The sequence below is a fragment of the Haemorhous mexicanus genome, chromosome 7, assembly GCF_027477595.1.
Source record: "Haemorhous mexicanus isolate bHaeMex1 chromosome 7, bHaeMex1.pri, whole genome shotgun sequence".
NCBI classification, from domain to species: domain Eukaryota; kingdom Metazoa; phylum Chordata; class Aves; order Passeriformes; family Fringillidae; genus Haemorhous; species Haemorhous mexicanus.
In genome coordinates this window covers 24350648-24366857 of record NC_082347.1, presented here as the reverse complement: position 1 = coordinate 24366857, position 16210 = coordinate 24350648, and the positions used below count along the sequence as shown (strand labels likewise).

Here is a 16210-nt window from a genome sequence, read left to right as displayed (position 1 = left end):
AGCTGTTGTGTCTCTGGCACACAGCAGTAAAGTCCATGAACCACAGATAAGCTCTCTCTCACACCACAAGTGCTGAGGGGGGGGACAAGAACTGCAGTGAAGACAAATCTGTTCATGTTTACAGCTGCTCAGGGTAACCATATTTGCACAAGCAAAAGGGGCACTGGACTGCCTTCTGCTCCACAGCCTGTGAGTGCTGACTGCTCTGGTCTATATTGAGTCTGTGCAGCCTTGCTCTGAGTCTTGCAGCACATTTCAGGTTGTCCAGACCTTTTCTGGCCTGTCCATATTGATTAAAACCTGGCCAGTGTTTCTATGCATTAAAATCCCCTGGTTTGTCCCTTCACAGCCTTTTTAGTTTATGATGGCAAGAATGACCCCTCAGACTTTTCCCATTTGCTGTCTGGCTTGGTCTCTGCTGCCCTCTGTGCCCTATGGCTGCTTGCTGTAACTCTGTGATTTTCTGCCTAGAAGGGCTCCTTTGTCCTTGGAGTTCTCAAGAAAGCTAATCTCCGTGCCAAGCTGACCAATTCTATCCCAACTGAGGGAAATGTGATGTAGGCAGCAGATACTGGCATCCAGAAAAAGCAGAGGCGCCCTGCGTCCAAAGGCGCTTTGCCTTTGCCACCCCTGGAGGAGGAGGACTGAAGGACCACTCATGAGCTCTCCCTGCAGTGTGCTGCTGATCAACCTGCCTCTCACTTGTGACTGGGTACAAAGCCAGTGCAGAGCCAGCAGCATGTTTGTTATACCAAGGGCAACGCCATTCCTCCTTCCCAGCTTGCCCTGGCCATATGATGGATGTGTTGGAGGCAAGGGCAGCTGGCCCAGCTCATTCTCTTGGGAATAGCCAGGGCAACTTCCCAGGCCATCAGGGGCCTTGCTGAGTTAAGTGGAATAGCAGTGTGTGGGAGGGAAATAGGAGAGACCCATAGTTTGGTGTTTACCTGGCATCCCACGTGGGCCTGTAAATGTGGAGGGCACACAGCTCCTATATAGCAAGTGTTCAGATACAGCTGGTGGGAATGTTTCCAGTAGGGCAGCTTTCCACTGCAAATAAATAAATCAATGCTGGCATGGGGAGAGTCTGACAAAAGTCTAGACAGGAAAATATTGCTACAACCATAAGGTATTTCAGATGATTTCACAGAAACATTTCACCGAATTAAAGTATGAGAAGCTGTTCAACTCAGTTCTTTTTCTTTTGAAAAAAGAGAAGTTTTTTGCACTCAGCTCCCAAACCTTAACATGTCACAGCAGCTACTGCAAGCCCTATGACACTTAGCTGGGGCAGTCATAACTCAAACTTGTTAGCCTTGGATGTGTTGGTCCCACGTTACCCTAGAGAACGTTTGTGACTCATGCTGTGGAAGTCTAGGTATGGGATTTGGGGACCTCCTAAGTCTCTGTACAGTCTGATGCTTTATGGAGCTCCACTTTAAGGTGTAGGACATGGATGATGTGGAGTTTGCCTGGGTATGTGGTCTGTTTGGTTCGGAAATTTTTTGGTTGGTTGGCGTTGTGTTTTTTTAAATAAGCTCTTGAAGGGAGGTAGAAGAAGGTATGTTATGTTTCTAGAGTCCTGTTTGGCAGTGTTCCAGATTAGCAGAGGTAGAAAGAGTTGGTAATAGTGAATGGCTTATTCAGTTATAGCTGAATTCATCTAGTCTCTTTCATGCTGAGAAATTTCCTGGTTGTAATTTGTACGTTGTATCTGTGCCAGAGGCCAAAATGTTAGCAGGGAAGGGCGTGTATTGGGAGAAGCAGTGGAAAAATTACAGTGAGTCAACAAGGTTGAATTTAGGTCTCCTCACAAGGGAAGCCTCGTTTATTAAGCAACTTGAACTCCCCCTGTGAGATCATATGTGAAAAACAGGTTGAGCCATGTGGGAGGGTGTTGCCCTGTGGAATTTGTAGATAAGGATGCTTTATACCTGCGTGTGCCGAGAGGCCAGTTACATTCTGCGGCTTCCAGAGGGAACGAGCCTCCAGAGGAGTACAGTTATTCCATTTTTCTTCTGGTAAGTTTGTTGAAAAGATCTTTTGTTTCTTCCTCTCCTCCCTATGCCACCCTTCAAATCTCAGATTCCCAAACTTTGAGGTGTGATATATGTGGTTTTCTTCACCAACAGAGCCAAGTAACACTACTGAGACCACAATGGCATGGTGGAAGGCCTGGGTAAGTAGAGGGTATACTGACACTCTGGGGTTTTTTGGCACTGTAATAAGGTAACTTATAGGTTGTATCAGACACTGTGGGAATGAACAGTTTCCTTTAAAAATCAGCAGGACCTTTTTACTGTTTTTCTGGCTGTAAAATAGCATTCAGCACTTCAAAAGCATTGATGAAGGAGGGTGTTGATATGACTGCTGGTTATAGGAGGAAGAGCAGATCCTGTCTGTATCCTTAGCTGAGAGGGGTGCAGGGGGTGTTGGTATCCCTGTGTTCATGGGGAGATGGTACCATGCAACAGCAAAGTTACACAGCTGAAGTGCTGTGGGCTCCTAGTCTGCTCCCTTGTCCTGTGGCAGTGAGTTCAGGGCACAGGCCTGTCCCCATTTTTGGTCCTCTGTTGTGCTGGCAGGCTGTGGTCATAGAGAAAGATATGGTCAAGCCACAATGTCTATCTTTGGTGGGTTTTTAATATTGCAACAATAATGTGAACAGCCTGTCTCTTTTCCAGGAGCCAGAAATGCTGTGTATGTTCTCTTGTAAATGCTTGTGGCTTTGAGAGGAATGTGGCAGGATGGGGAGAAGCTCATGGGGTGTGCTGAGGCAGCACCTGGGGTCTGGCTCAGACCAGGCAGCAGGTAGCCCTGGTGATGTGCCAGCTCCCCCATCAGCCTCTGTGGGAGGCCGGGTTTGCTCCCCAGTCTCAAAATATTTTTTTCCCCAGAAAGATTCAAATCGTAATCTTCCTTCTGAGTCTCCCTTAGTTCTCCCTATTTCCTTTGGAAGTTTGGTATAATAAAATAGATGTTTATCTTGAGCTTGGAGTAGCTCTCATTTCATTATTTTCCTTTTGGATGATCTATTCTCTTCTACCTCCAAGATGGAAATAATTTGTAAATTAGAATGAGAAAAGAAAGAGAAAAGTCCTTAAACTCCAGTGATCCAGTACCAGTTGGTATTGTAGGGCATGGAGGCATGAGAAGAAAATGAAAGGTCCAAAGAAGGATGGGAAAAATTTTTGGTTTTCTAAACCCCTCATTTAAAAATATGGTTCAAAAGCAAAAGGAGTGAAAAAATGTGAAACTTTCTTAGAAATTATTGACTGAAAAAAATGCAAGCAGTAACCCAACCTGTCCCGAGATTCCAGCTTTAAAAAAAAAGCCTATCGTTCAGGTTTGAAAATATTTTGGTAGTAAACTTTTATTCCTTCTTCCTTTCATTCATAGGTAAAGCTTTTCACAGCATCAGCTGTCAGGTACACTGCTTCTGCTGCTTTCATGCCAATTATTTATATTTACATGAGCACAAACACCTTGAGTAGTTTCACTTAGGGAGCTGTAGGATTAATTCAGCTGGGAAACAAGACCACAGAGAACAGGGATTCTCTGAAAAGCTGGTGCAATTGTACTTGTGCTGCAAAGGCTATGTGCACAGAGGATGAGGTGCAGGAGTGAGTCACAAATGTGCTACTGGAGCCAGGAAGGGCCGTAACTGTTTATCGGAATTCGTACCAAAAACGATCATTGTTTGATTTGTTTCCACTGCCTCCCAACGAAAGCTCAGCTTTGTATTCCCTCCTTCACTGAGTCACCAGGCATGGGTCCAGAATGTTTGGGGATTTCTTCACAGGGCCCTTGCATGCAGCTGGAGAGGATTGGCCATCCTTTTCAAAGCAGACTCAGAGGGATGAGTCTGACCTGCTGCCCAGGGAAGCTGAGGTGGTGCTGGCCATCTTGGCAGAGGGCTAGAAAAGGAATACTTGAAATGGTCCTCCCAGCTCAGCCAAATTCTTCTAGGCCAGTGACAAACTGTTGGAGGTGGGAATGCCACCTGCTCTGTCACTGCTTTTTTCTGCAGTGACAGCTTCTCCTCAGCCTTATACTCGCTGCTCAGTGTCCATTTGGATTCAAAGCTGCATCTCTTGTGAAGTTTCCCGTTGACACCATTTGCCTCACAGCTGCTCTTTCTGCTGGGAGCAAGGTGTGGTGGTGCAGGAGTTTCTCTGTGCTGGCTGTAAAGCAAACTTTTCTAAGTCTTGCTGATTGCTGAGCACGCTGCCTCTCTCAATACTCCTCATTGTCACTGCTCCATGCAAACGTGCCAGCTGTATCCACTGGTTCTCTTTCACATGGGAAGAGCAGAGGGGATTTCCATCATAGCAGGAGGCTGATGGGCAGCACTTGATGGTCCATGTTCTGTAAGTCAGGTGGGACAACCCTAATGCTTCCTTCTGATCTGTAATCTCTGACCTTTATCTCACTGTGAAGACATCCCCATTAAAATATTTATCAGGTCATACTGATACCATTAGTTTAATATTAACCCTGCCTCTAAAGGCAAATTTATGAGAATATAGTAGTTTCCAACTTAAATATCCTTGCTTCTGAGAAGGAGAAAATTGTGTTTGTTATTGTAATAAAGTGATGATGACTCTTCACATACTCCCCCTATTGACAAGACCAGCTTGTGATAGATGTGACAATATATTCAAGCCAGTTCCTTGACTACCAGCTTTGTTAAATTTTGCCTGGGTTCTGGTTGATGGCCCTGCTACCTTGTGGTGACTAAAATAAGTCTCAGTGTGTCTTTTATGCCCTGTGACTCATACTGTCAGCACCTCAGGGGTTTGTTAGGAGGATTCTTGTATGGTTGTATCTGATTCTTGGTAGAGGAAAGAACAACAAACCTGCCCTCCTCCAGATGGATCTCTTCCTTCAAAGTAGTATTTTGGCCCAAATCCTTCCAGTGGAGATGCTCCCTTCTTGAAACCATCTGTGCAGATGTGCAGCAGCAGCAGCTGAAAAATAATAGTCTGTGAAAACAAGACAACTTCAGAAATTCAATAAGTTGTCTAAAAACTACCCTGCACCAGCGCACTGAGAAATGCAGTATGGTACAATAGCATCCATGCTATGAAGGACTAGAATTGAGGGGTGAATAGGAAAGTCCAGTCTATTACAGTCTGTGCTTTTTCTGCCACTCTGCCTGACCTCACAACACTTGCAGCACTGTCAGCCATGCTTTGCACTTCATGTTCCTGCCAGCAAAGGCTGGTACAGGCAGGTGGGAACAGGAAAACTATGTTCTCTTTGGAGACAAACTTGTGTTCTCTTTTCGCTCTGCTGAGAAACTCCTGCCCAGTCTCTCCTATTTTCTGTGACTTCACCCTGTGGAGGCAATAAATATCATTAATGTACTTTTCAAATACTTTTTCTCCAGCTGATGAAAAGCAGTGGTGGAAAGTCGTGTATTTTTCTTCTTCTTTCAGAGTGAAGCAGAGGGCAGGCCCGTGGTAGGTGCTTTAAATTTTAACGCTGCACCTGATGCTCAGACTCTGTACAAGGCCATGAAAGGGCTGGGTGAGTTGACTCCAACCACATATGTAAATTCTATGTTCTTATAATTGCTAAGTTGAAATCTATTCCTTAGGAAATTTACATCCAGAGATGTCACCTCTTTTTACTGTGAAAAACTAATATTAAAGTTTCCTCAGTGTGTACTTAAACTTCTACACAAAGGCAAAGAACCAGACAAGGTTGTCTGAATATTCAGATTGGGATTTTGGACCAGCCTCAGCCTATTCTGTGCACTGTATTTATGATTTATTGTTGCTTTCCACAGGGACTGATGAACAAGCTATAATTGATGTCCTAACCAAGAGGAGCAATCTGCAGCGTCAAGAGATTGCCAAATCCTTCAAAGCACAGTTTGGAAAGGTTCTTCCAAAACAATGCCAAATTCAATCACTGGTTTACTGCATGCAGGATGTAGTAAATGGGCGTACACTTCTTTCTGAAAGCATGATGCAAACTATATATTGCAGATCTTCTGCAAATAAGTAGACTAATATCTATTTATAAGGCCTGTGATGAATGTGTAAAATTAATGTTTGATCAGGAAAAAAAGTTTTTCTCCTAAAGATTCAATGCATTTTGACCAGAAATACTTTTTTAAAAGCAGTCTGAATTTGAAGTGAAGCTTCTTATTGATTTGAAGCTGCAACAAAAATTGATACCGGTCTAAGTGACATGTTGAGTAAAATATTGGTTTGTTTCAGGACCTTTTTAAATGTCAAAAAAGTTCAATTTCCAGACTTATTTAATTACACTTGTTTGGAAATTCCATGGTTATTGACAACTATGTTTTCCTTTGTCTCTCCTTGTTTTTTTTTTGACAAAACCTTACTTTTATTGGGAAAATCTTTTCACCAGCAGACACTATACCTTCAGCCCTACTGTGAGCCTTCCTGGAAAGGGGACTGCCATGCAAAAGCCAAAGAAAGGGAAGCAAATATGGGGGTGGTGGGAATGGAACAAAGAATAAGTAGAGCACTTTTATCCCACTAAAACAGAGAGAGTCACAGTCTAGGAAAACCTGCACTACAGTCAAAGGGAAGTTTGAAGTGTATCTTCAAGCAGACTGCAGTCCTGATTCTGCAAGTGTTCTGGGTGCAAGTTTATATGCAGGCTTTGGGAATGTCTCTGAAGCTACACCCTTGCTCAGTGCAAGGCCTTCAGCTCCCTGGTTCTGCTCAGTGAGTTGAGCAGGGTGGAGGACGATTTGCTGCAGGATTGAGAAAGCCCCATTATCAAGAAAACAGGGAATGTGTAAGAACCTAGACAAAACCCATTTTGGAGTTAGGTGCCTTTTTCAGTCTCAGGACCTTTTTTTAATGAACTATCAACAATGCTGTCATTCAGCTTCATTACTTGGGCCATGGGGATGGAAGCAGCATGTGCAGCAAAATGATCCTGTGAGTCTGTTTATGTAACCATGTAATGATGCACATTTGACAGGATCTGATTGAAAGCCTGAAGTCTGAATTGAGTGGCAACTTTGAGAGGCTCATTGTAGCTCTCATGTACTCCCCATTCAAGTATGATGCCAAGGAGCTGTATGATGCCATGAAGGTGAGCAAATTGCACGCTGATATTTGAGAAGTAGCACAAATACACTGCCAATTTCCTGCACTTGTGCAAGTGTTAATAACTGGACTGTTACATGGCTAAGTTTGTTATTAGCAGTAGCCTTTGAGAAATACTTAATTGTACTATTAATATTCTGGGGGAAAATGCTGCTTAAATATTTATGGCTGTAAGAAAGTTTCTGTACATATGCGACTCATAGAGCCTGGGAAGGCAACAACAAAACTGAATTCACACCCAAACCTGCTGCCCTGATGCCCCAGCTGAGCCATGAAACCTTGAAGGAATCAAGGAGTGGTGATGCAAGAGCCAGGCTGGGGTCGGCTGGGATCCTACCTATGGATAATGTATCTTTATAAGTTCCAGATGCAGAGTGGTCTGTTAAAATGCTATAAAGATGGACTGTCTAGCCAAGCACTGGTCTCCCTGCATTCCTTTAATGCTGTCTATTGTCAAAGATCTGACTCCAGAAAAGCATTGAGGAAATGTAGGGTTACATAAAATCATCCTTTAGAAATTAGGCACCTTGGTGTTCACCCCAAATGTGCTTTGTGTCTCCAGCTTTCATCACGGTGGTTTCTTACAGCTCAGCACACATCCTGACTTTGCTGCCATCCAACTCCTCCCTTCACCATACTTCGCCAGCAGTAAATCACCTCCATGACTAGATGCCTGTCTCCACCTTTATTTCTCCACTGTGTTTTCTCTATTATAGGGTGTGGGAACAAGGGAAAGTGTTATCATAGAGATCCTGGCATCTCGGACAAAAGCGCAGATCAAGGAGATAATCAAGGCGTACAAAGAAGGTAAGTGCCTGGGGCTCAGATTTCTGTGGTCAGAGCTCAACAGGAAGGCATTACCAGCTAGTGCTGTCAGCAAGAAAATAGCTTTTCTAAAAGCATTTAACTCTTAAAGCAATAAACTCTGTTTTCAGATGGCAAACAGAACATGGCTATGCTGAGAGAATTTGAAAATCCCTTTCTAGGTCTTCATCCAAAAGGTCAACAAATTACAAATTTGGTTCCGTTTGGGTACAGAGTATTGTCAGAACATAAATAAAACTGTAGCTGTGCACTTGGCTTTTCTCCACATTAAATAGATGGGAATTTATCAAATACATATTTGTAAATATCTTGTTCATCCCTTCAGCTATACCTCTAAAATTAGCTCTGGGCTTATTGCTGGGACATCAGGGGAGCTAGTGACTCAGCTGGATGCAAATGCTGACCTGGGCATCACAGAGGGTGTGAGCTGCTCTCAACTCTGTTTTGTTCCTTATTGACCCTCTTGCCCAGTGTCAGGCTATTGTGTGGGCTTGGGTTACTGGTAATATCGTGACTGTATCACATAAATAAATAACAAATCCTTCCCTTGTCCTTCTCTTTCCCTTGGGTAGAATACGGTTCTGACCTGGAACAAGACATAAAATCAGAAACGAGTGGCTACTTAGAGCAGATTCTGGTTTGCCTTCTTCAGGTAATGCTTGAGAAGAGAAATGAAGGTATAAAGGTCTTCACATTTTTCTCTTCTTTTTTGGAGAAGACATGCAATAGGAGAGCCAGTACAGTCATGAACACCAGATAAACTGCAGAGACAACCATGTCACTTGGACTGGATCTGTTTCAGCTGTGATGTGACTGAAGCAGGGAAATCTCTCTTGCTCAGCAGCAGTAAGAGAGCTGGAACACAGCCAGCTCTCCTGCAGAGACACCTTACTTTCACATCCGTGTAAAGCCACTGTACTCTACAACAGCCTTAAAAAACAGTGCCACTCCACTAGGACTCTTCACTTTTCCAGGGTCTGTGCCCTCAGTGCTGAGTGCATTCACCCTACCATATTTTTGGGATTTTCCTGCCTAGTAGCAGAATAACTGAACAATTTTTTTACTCTGCTTCATAGTCATCAGTCGATTTCAGTGCCTTTCAGTGAAGGAGTTAGCACTTGTGCTGTCTGAAATATCACTGCTTGAGTTCTCTGCAGAAATAGATAACTGAGAGGATAATTGATCTTTGATCAGAATGAATGCTCTGATCCTTATTTATGGAAGAATCTTCATGGGACATAATTATTCTTTTTCTGCTCATAGGGTGAGAGGGACAATGCCACCCTCTATGTGGACACAGCCCTGGCTCTTCAGGATGCAGAGGTACCTCAAATACCTGAAATCACTGACATGCCTGCATTCCCACCTTCCTGAACTTCAGAGTGCTTCACTGTCAGCAGAGGGTTGGAGTCACAATAATTTGGGGTGGGGTTATCTTTAAGTAACTCGGGGTTTTCAATTTTGCCTGCATTGCTGAGCTCTGCCATTCCAAAGGGGGGTGATGAGGCCTGGGCTTTGGCTCATCTGCTTTTGATGTGGGTATGGTGGAGCGGAAGAGCAGAGAAAAGGGAGAAAACCTCAAGTGTATTGTTGGCTGTTCCATCTGCTAATGGAGGGGTAGAAAGGATGGAGATAGTGGATGTTCCATTTGTCAAGAAGGCAGAAAGGTTTTCATAACCAGCCCTTCTAGGAGACTCTGGTTCACAGGGTGGTTTGGGTTACTCCAAACCCCTTTACCCCAGCCATGCCTTCAGCCAAACTCTGTTCCTTTAGCAGCTGCACACACAGAACAGCTCACTAATAACTGTGTGCCAAATTACAGGCTCTCTTTGCTGCTGGAGAGAAGATACGGGGCACAGATGAGATACAGTTCATCACCATCTTGTGCAAAAGGAGTGCCACACACTTAATGAAAGGTATGGAGCAGAGCCCACATTACCATCAGTACACCCCCAAGCCTCCAAAATCAAGAATCACCCCAGCCAAGAAGAAGAGGCAAGGCTATAGATGAAGACATGGGTGGTCAGAAATAAGTATCTGAGCCTGTTTTCTAATTCCTGGTCACCCGGTAACCAAAAGCTGCCAGCAGATTTTGTGAAAGATTATGAAGATTTAGTTCTGCTGAAAATCAGTTGGCTTTTCCAGGAGCCCCTATACAGTGGTGATAACTGGGTGGCTGTTTTCATAAATTCAAAAAGTGGGTGACTGAGTACTGTCCTAATTAAGTATGTGGTGAACAGACACATCCCCTTGGATGTGGGTTCCTCTGGGGGAAAAAAAAGTCACTAAAAAAATAGCTGGTTATTCGGTGCTGGAGAGTCACAGGGTACAGCCTGCATTTCTGCCCCACGTCCTTTTGAGGGCATCGGAGGCTGCTGGGAGGGAAGACACAATCCTTGCTCCAGCTGAGCCCTCAGCTCCCCACTGTCCATGCAGCAGAGACCAAACCTTGTCATCTCAATGCTTTTGAGGCATTACAGATTTTGTTATGTTGGCTGAATCTAAGCATATCAAGAACTGTGTGAATCAGGTGGAGCTAAACTGATAAATTTAGCTGGAGATAAATTAGATTTGCCTGAACTTTTTCTAAGCTGAGGTCCTCTGCAGCTGTTTCTATGCCATGGAAGCCAGCTCCCCCTTGTGTTTCAAATTCAATCTCCCAAGGTCACTTAAAAAATAAACAAAACAAAAATAGGTGGTCTCTATAGTATTAGTCTGTATCTGTCTTTAAGAATTGAATTTCATCTTGTTGTGATAATGCAACCAGTATTTTGATCCTACTGTGGCACTAAGCAATTTCTTCTGCGCTACAGTCACCTGTACCTATTTGTCTTTAAGGTCTGAGTGCAATTGTTGCAGCTTTTTAAATTTGTTTTTAATAGAAAGAGTAGTTTGAGTTGAGAAGTTTGTATCCATCTGTCTATTCTGTATTCCATTTCCCCAAATTGTTTTGAGTGTTGATGATCTTGGGTGCTGAGCAAAGTTTCTTGAGATGTCTACTGCATTACATAGCAGTTTTTCTTCTTTGTTAGTCCTAGAAAGCTAGGAGTAAAAACAGATATCTGTGCTTCTGAGCCTTGGAGTACCCAAAATGTATAAGGCAAGCAATGACCCTGTTTCTGTTTGTTACTGTAGGAACTTAAATATCTTGGAATCTGCATCTGTATTTTGCTCATCTTTTCTCAGTTGTTTTAATTTTAAATTGTGGTTGAAATAATAAGTTTCCCCAAATGGTGTTGTCATGTCAAATCCTTTGTCTGTGAACTGAACAGTCCTGCATTTAAGTTGATTTTATCTTGGCTCCTGAAGCTAATGATATCAACAACCACAAGACCAAAGGTGTGCCTAACTTTGTTGCCTGCTTTATTTCTGTGGTTAAAGACTGTGATGAAGAGTCAGATTTCCACATAAACTTGAGATGTCAGAAATTACCTGAAGTCAGGGAATTAAGAACCATGAATAGTTTGGCTTTTTGTAAATGTTAACATCCATCTTTGAGGCTGATTTCTGATGTTGACTAAAGCCTCCTGAAGCTGGTGCAAACGTGCCCATTGCTTTTGCAGGATATGTGTGCTCATACTGCCACACAAGTAATGCCTGTAGATATTGGGCACAAAAGGCCTCGAGGGTTACTTGGTAAAAAATAAAAGTTCTTTGTGTTCCAAACAGTGTTTGAAGAATACCAGAAACTGGCTGGTAAGAGCATAGAAGACTCTATCAAGAGTGAAACTCGTGGTTCACTTGAGGATGCCATGTTGGCTATTGGTAAGTGGTGACCTTTCCCTTTGCTTTGTCAGAGTCTGCTGCCTTTTCTTCTGCAGTAGTTGACTTAGAAGGATCTGCTTTATAAAGATGTGGTATGAAGTAAGGGGTACCTCTTGGATAAGATAAACACAGATTCCAGGAGCACGCTGAATTAATGGGAAGCATGAAGGATCTCAGTCAACTCCTGCCCTGGGCTGGAATTACCATTGATTCTTACTGAGCTTTTTTGTATGCCTAGTGAAATGCACCAGGAACATCCATTGCTACTTTGCAGAGAGGCTGTACAATGCTTTAAAGGTAAGACTCTTCATTGCAACGCACTGGTTTTCACACAGACTTAACGTGTAACCTGGCTTCCACCAATTCAAACTAGAAGAGCCAAGGTTTTGTGAGATTCAGCAGGTTTAGTACAATTGTTGCAAGTAATGGCAGAATCCTTTCAAACATCTTGAGTAGAACAGTACCCTTTAAACTCAAGATAACAAGGGAGCCTGGCTTTTCCGGCTTAAGAGTCTGCAGAGAGAGACCCTCTTTCTGGAACACAGACAAAAGAGGCTTTTCTGGGAGGTTGTTTATGGGGAAGACCTGCCTTCCATTTAAACAGACTGGAACACCGTATTTTCTTTTTAGGAAGCAATTCTCTCAATGGCAGTATAAAATGAGAGTTTCCAATGGGGGCACATAGTGTTTGCAGATTGTGCCCCTGTAATACTTAACTGGTATGTACAAGATGTCAGCTCTCTAAACCTTCTAGAAAGCTGAGATAACAGTTTTGTTATCAGCGTGATCTTAATTTTCCTGTGAGTGATTAAACAATATTGGTTGAAGCCAAACACTGCCTGGGTGATTCTGCAGAGGGGCAGTCTGTGTTCAGTGCCAGCTCCCACCTCTGTAGCGTGTTTGCTTTTGCATTTGACATGTGCAAAATTTGTGCACATCTCCATGGTGGGCTTGTGCTGTTGGCAGTGGCCCCTGGGAGGTGTGTGAGGGTGGGCCCTCCAGAAAGAGATGCAGATGTTCCACAGAAGAGGTGCCAAGTGGTGTTTGAAAGCTGACTGCTCCTGCCCTGGACTAGTTTGCACAACTTATCCCTTGAACACCCAGTAGCATCACAGACTGGTGTATCTGTTGTTCCAGGGGGCTGGCACCGATGATGGGACTCTGATAAGGGTGCTTGTTTCTCGAAGAGAAGTTGACCTAAATCTTATCAAGCCTGAATTCAAGCGCATTGCAGGAAAGTCTCTCTCCAGTATGATTATGGTAAGCTGAATCTTGATATGATATTCTCAGCCATTGCATGTATTTCTAATCCTTTCAGCACTGTGGCATGCTTCCATGGTTGTTTGCAGTAGCAATTTCATTTCTGCTATGGTCATGGCTCTCCTTCACTAGGTCTGTTAACAGCCATGTCCTTGAGAGACTCATATGTGAAAGGTGAGTCAGACCATATGCTCTCTGTAAGTGACTTGGACAAAGCAAACCCTTTGCTTTGTCCAAAGGAGACGCTGCACTAGGATTTTCATGGACCAGTCTCTGTTTCCATGCACTGCATGACTGTTCTAGATGAATCTAAATTAAATGAATCATTCCTGTTATACCTATCTACCTATGGCACTGCTGTGCCATTTTCTCCTCTCTATCTCTCCCATCCTTAACTACCTCAAGCCAGTGCCATCCATATATGTCAAAATAATGCTAGGGTATTTGGTTCCTTTTCCTTTTCCTTTTTTTTCCTTCTTTCCTGTTGTTTGAGGGTTTTTTGCTGCCTTATCCCAGGTGAAAGCCTGGTCTACACTGTGATGAGATAGGTTCAGAAACTGAACCTTGTCAAGGCTTATTGTAGCATTTGAGTTTCAGCTCCGAGTGAATGTGCCTCCCCTGTTAGTGCTGAAATGCTGGTTTTTACCATTTGTCCCCGGGACCTTGGGACATTCCTCTGCCCCTGTGCAAATGGCACAAAAGCCCTGTCCTTAGCAGTCCCTATGGGAAGTCTGGTTCTGTAATGAAGGGCCCTTCTTATAATTGACACTGTCAGTGTCTGTCATGTTGATTAATGATCAGTCTTCAAGGGTCTGTACAAAATATTCATTCCTTCAGAGAAGTGGAACTAGCTTTACACCTGTCACCACAAAACATTCAAAGGGAGAAAGTTTTCTTTACCTAGTGAATATTTTGTGTAGTGCTTCTAGACCAAAATGACCACATTTATGGCCTTTTAAAAAATGCCATGTGTCAGGGCTAACTACATAACTGCCTTTTCCCTTCCTGTAGGGAAGAGGTGCTACATAAATACCCAGGGACAAAAAATTTGAACACAACAGGTTTGCTTGCTGTCATTTGTGCTGATTTTGTGCTTCTCTGTGGGACAGAACCTTGATCAATTGCTCACCTGCCTTCCAAAGGAAAAAATTGGACTTGATGGATGTTATTTCAGGTGGTAGCTACAAGCCCATTTCTCCATTTGCTTTTGATGGTGTGTCAGCTGGCAGCAGCTCTGCTGAAGTCAGACTTGCTCTTTCCAAAGTCCTTTTCCTGTGTGAGCACATTCCTCAGACTGACATCGTCAGCACTTGGAGCGTGCAGAGGAACTTCCATACTCACCTATTCTTTAATATTTTCTCCTGTCAGGAGGATACCAGCGGCGATTACAAGACAGCCTTGATGAATCTCTGTGGCAGTGACTGACAGACTCTAGGAGGAAGATGTTGAAAAGGATACAGAGAGAAGATTAACAGTGAACAAGCGTCTGAAAATGTACTTGTAGAAAAGCTTTCCATTGATCCAAGTGGGGGTGAAAAGAAGATCAAATTAATGGCTGAGATACCCAAAGCTCTCTGAAGGATGTGGATGCCCATTACACATTGAATGCTATCCACTTCCCAGGCACAAGGGGGAATGTTAATTTCTTGTTTCCATTTTCTTCTTTGAAGTTTTCATTCTATTTTAACCCATGGTGAAGGATGGCACTTTGACATGGAATTAAAGGTTCTTTTAAACCCTCTATAACTGTTTCTCAAGTCTGAACAACCCTACAAAGCTTGGGCTGCCCTGAAGCCGTGCTGATTTTGCCAGGACTAGCAGGTAGTGCAGGGCTGTTTGATGCTTGAAGGGTGGGTCTGGAAGGAGTCCCTGATATTAATGAGGATTTAGGACACGGGTCAGAACAGAGAACTTAGTGCCAGAGGCAGTAGTTTAGCAGCCTTTCTAGATAACTTCACAGAGAGCTCCCCAAGGAGCAGCGAATGGCAGAGCCAAGTTGGCTGCTGCAAGCATGTGAAAGTTGAAGGCTGTGTGCCTAATTTTCTTCTTGCTTGTCTGTTGGGGAAGAGCAGCAGGTTCCCACATCAGTGTCAGACCATGGGGGGATTAAAACTGGCCTGTTTCTGCTTCCAGTGTCACAGCAACCTCTCAGCAGTCAGTGGACTCCCTCCAAAGTTGCCTCCAACCCCCTTGACCGCACCACCAGATGCCTGAGTGAAGCCCCAAATGTGGACAATGATACAGAGAGAACACTGAGAAGTTTGGTTCTGCCTTGACCACTGGTTCTCCACGCTTAAAGCAATCCTTTACATGTGTAGTTACAAAAAGGCTTTCAGAAAATGTGTTCAGTAAAGGAGTTTTTCTGATCAAGTGGGTGAACTTTTTGGCTGAGGGGTGCTCCCTTCCTCTCAGTCCTGAGATTAGCAGGAGTCAGTGCCAGGAGAGTGGCAAGTTCAAAAGGTCTTGGTGAGTCCAGGACACAGACAAGGGTCCTGGGGTCAGGGTATCAACACACCTCAAGGGAACATGAAGAAGAGGAGGTTTCAGCCCCCGCCCCTTTAAGTGCCTGTCTTTTCAGTGATATCCCGGTTTCTCGCCTGGTCTCTGGCTGAGCATCAGGGTGGAGGATTCTTCTCCCAGTTTTTGAGGGACACGGGCCAGCTGTGGGCACCAAAGCACGGGGACTCGCATGTCCCTTCTGCTGCTCCCACTTGGTTTTTCACAGTCACTTGTTCTAATTGACACCGACCATCGGGCTTCCCTGTTTCGTTTCGTTTTGGGTTTTTCTGAGTCTGTTCGGTCCTGCAAGTGCCTGCGGGGGCTGTGCCGCGGCGAAAGCCGGGCTTACACCCCCCTCTGCTGGGGACCGGCGGCGGCACCGGGCACCCCGAGCACCCCGGGGCACCCCGAGCACCCCGGGGCACCCCGAGCACCCCGGGGCACCCCGAGCACCCCGGGGCACCCCGAGCACCCCGGGGCAGGGCACGGCCTCCGCGGGAGCCAGAGGAGCGGGCGGGATTTCCCCCCTTGGCCGCTCTCTCTGTCCCGGCCCCGAGAGGCTGACACGCAGCGCTGTTCCCTGTCCGGGGCTCTCAGCCCGCAGCCCTCGGCACGGCTACGGGCTCTGCAGCCAGGCACTCCCCCGGCCAGAGCCGTGTGAGGAGGTTTTACTGGAAGGATGACCCATTCTGGAGTGTTTGGGGTGTTGTTTTGGAGAGCCCAAATGGGAATCTGCGTCTGCCTGAGCAAGAAACAGGAGTGAT

At 44.6% G+C, this 16210-nt stretch overlaps 1 protein-coding gene across 1 annotated transcript; it reads left to right on the top strand.

The window, feature by feature from the left end:
- Positions 1-1860: 1860 nt before the first annotated feature.
- ANXA8L1 (annexin A8 like 1) lies at positions 1861-14693 on the top strand. The gene is made up of 13 exons (XM_059851514.1): positions 1861-2021; positions 2133-2179; positions 5442-5532; positions 5795-5889; positions 6970-7083; positions 7814-7904; positions 8495-8574; positions 9186-9245; positions 9745-9838; positions 11592-11687; positions 11926-11984; positions 12825-12947; positions 14316-14693. The coding sequence occupies exons 2-13, from the start codon at positions 2159-2161 to the stop codon at positions 14370-14372; spliced, it is 981 nt and encodes a 326-aa protein (XP_059707497.1). The 5' UTR covers positions 1861-2021; positions 2133-2158; the 3' UTR covers positions 14373-14693.
- The last annotated feature ends 1517 nt before the right edge of the window (positions 14694-16210 follow it).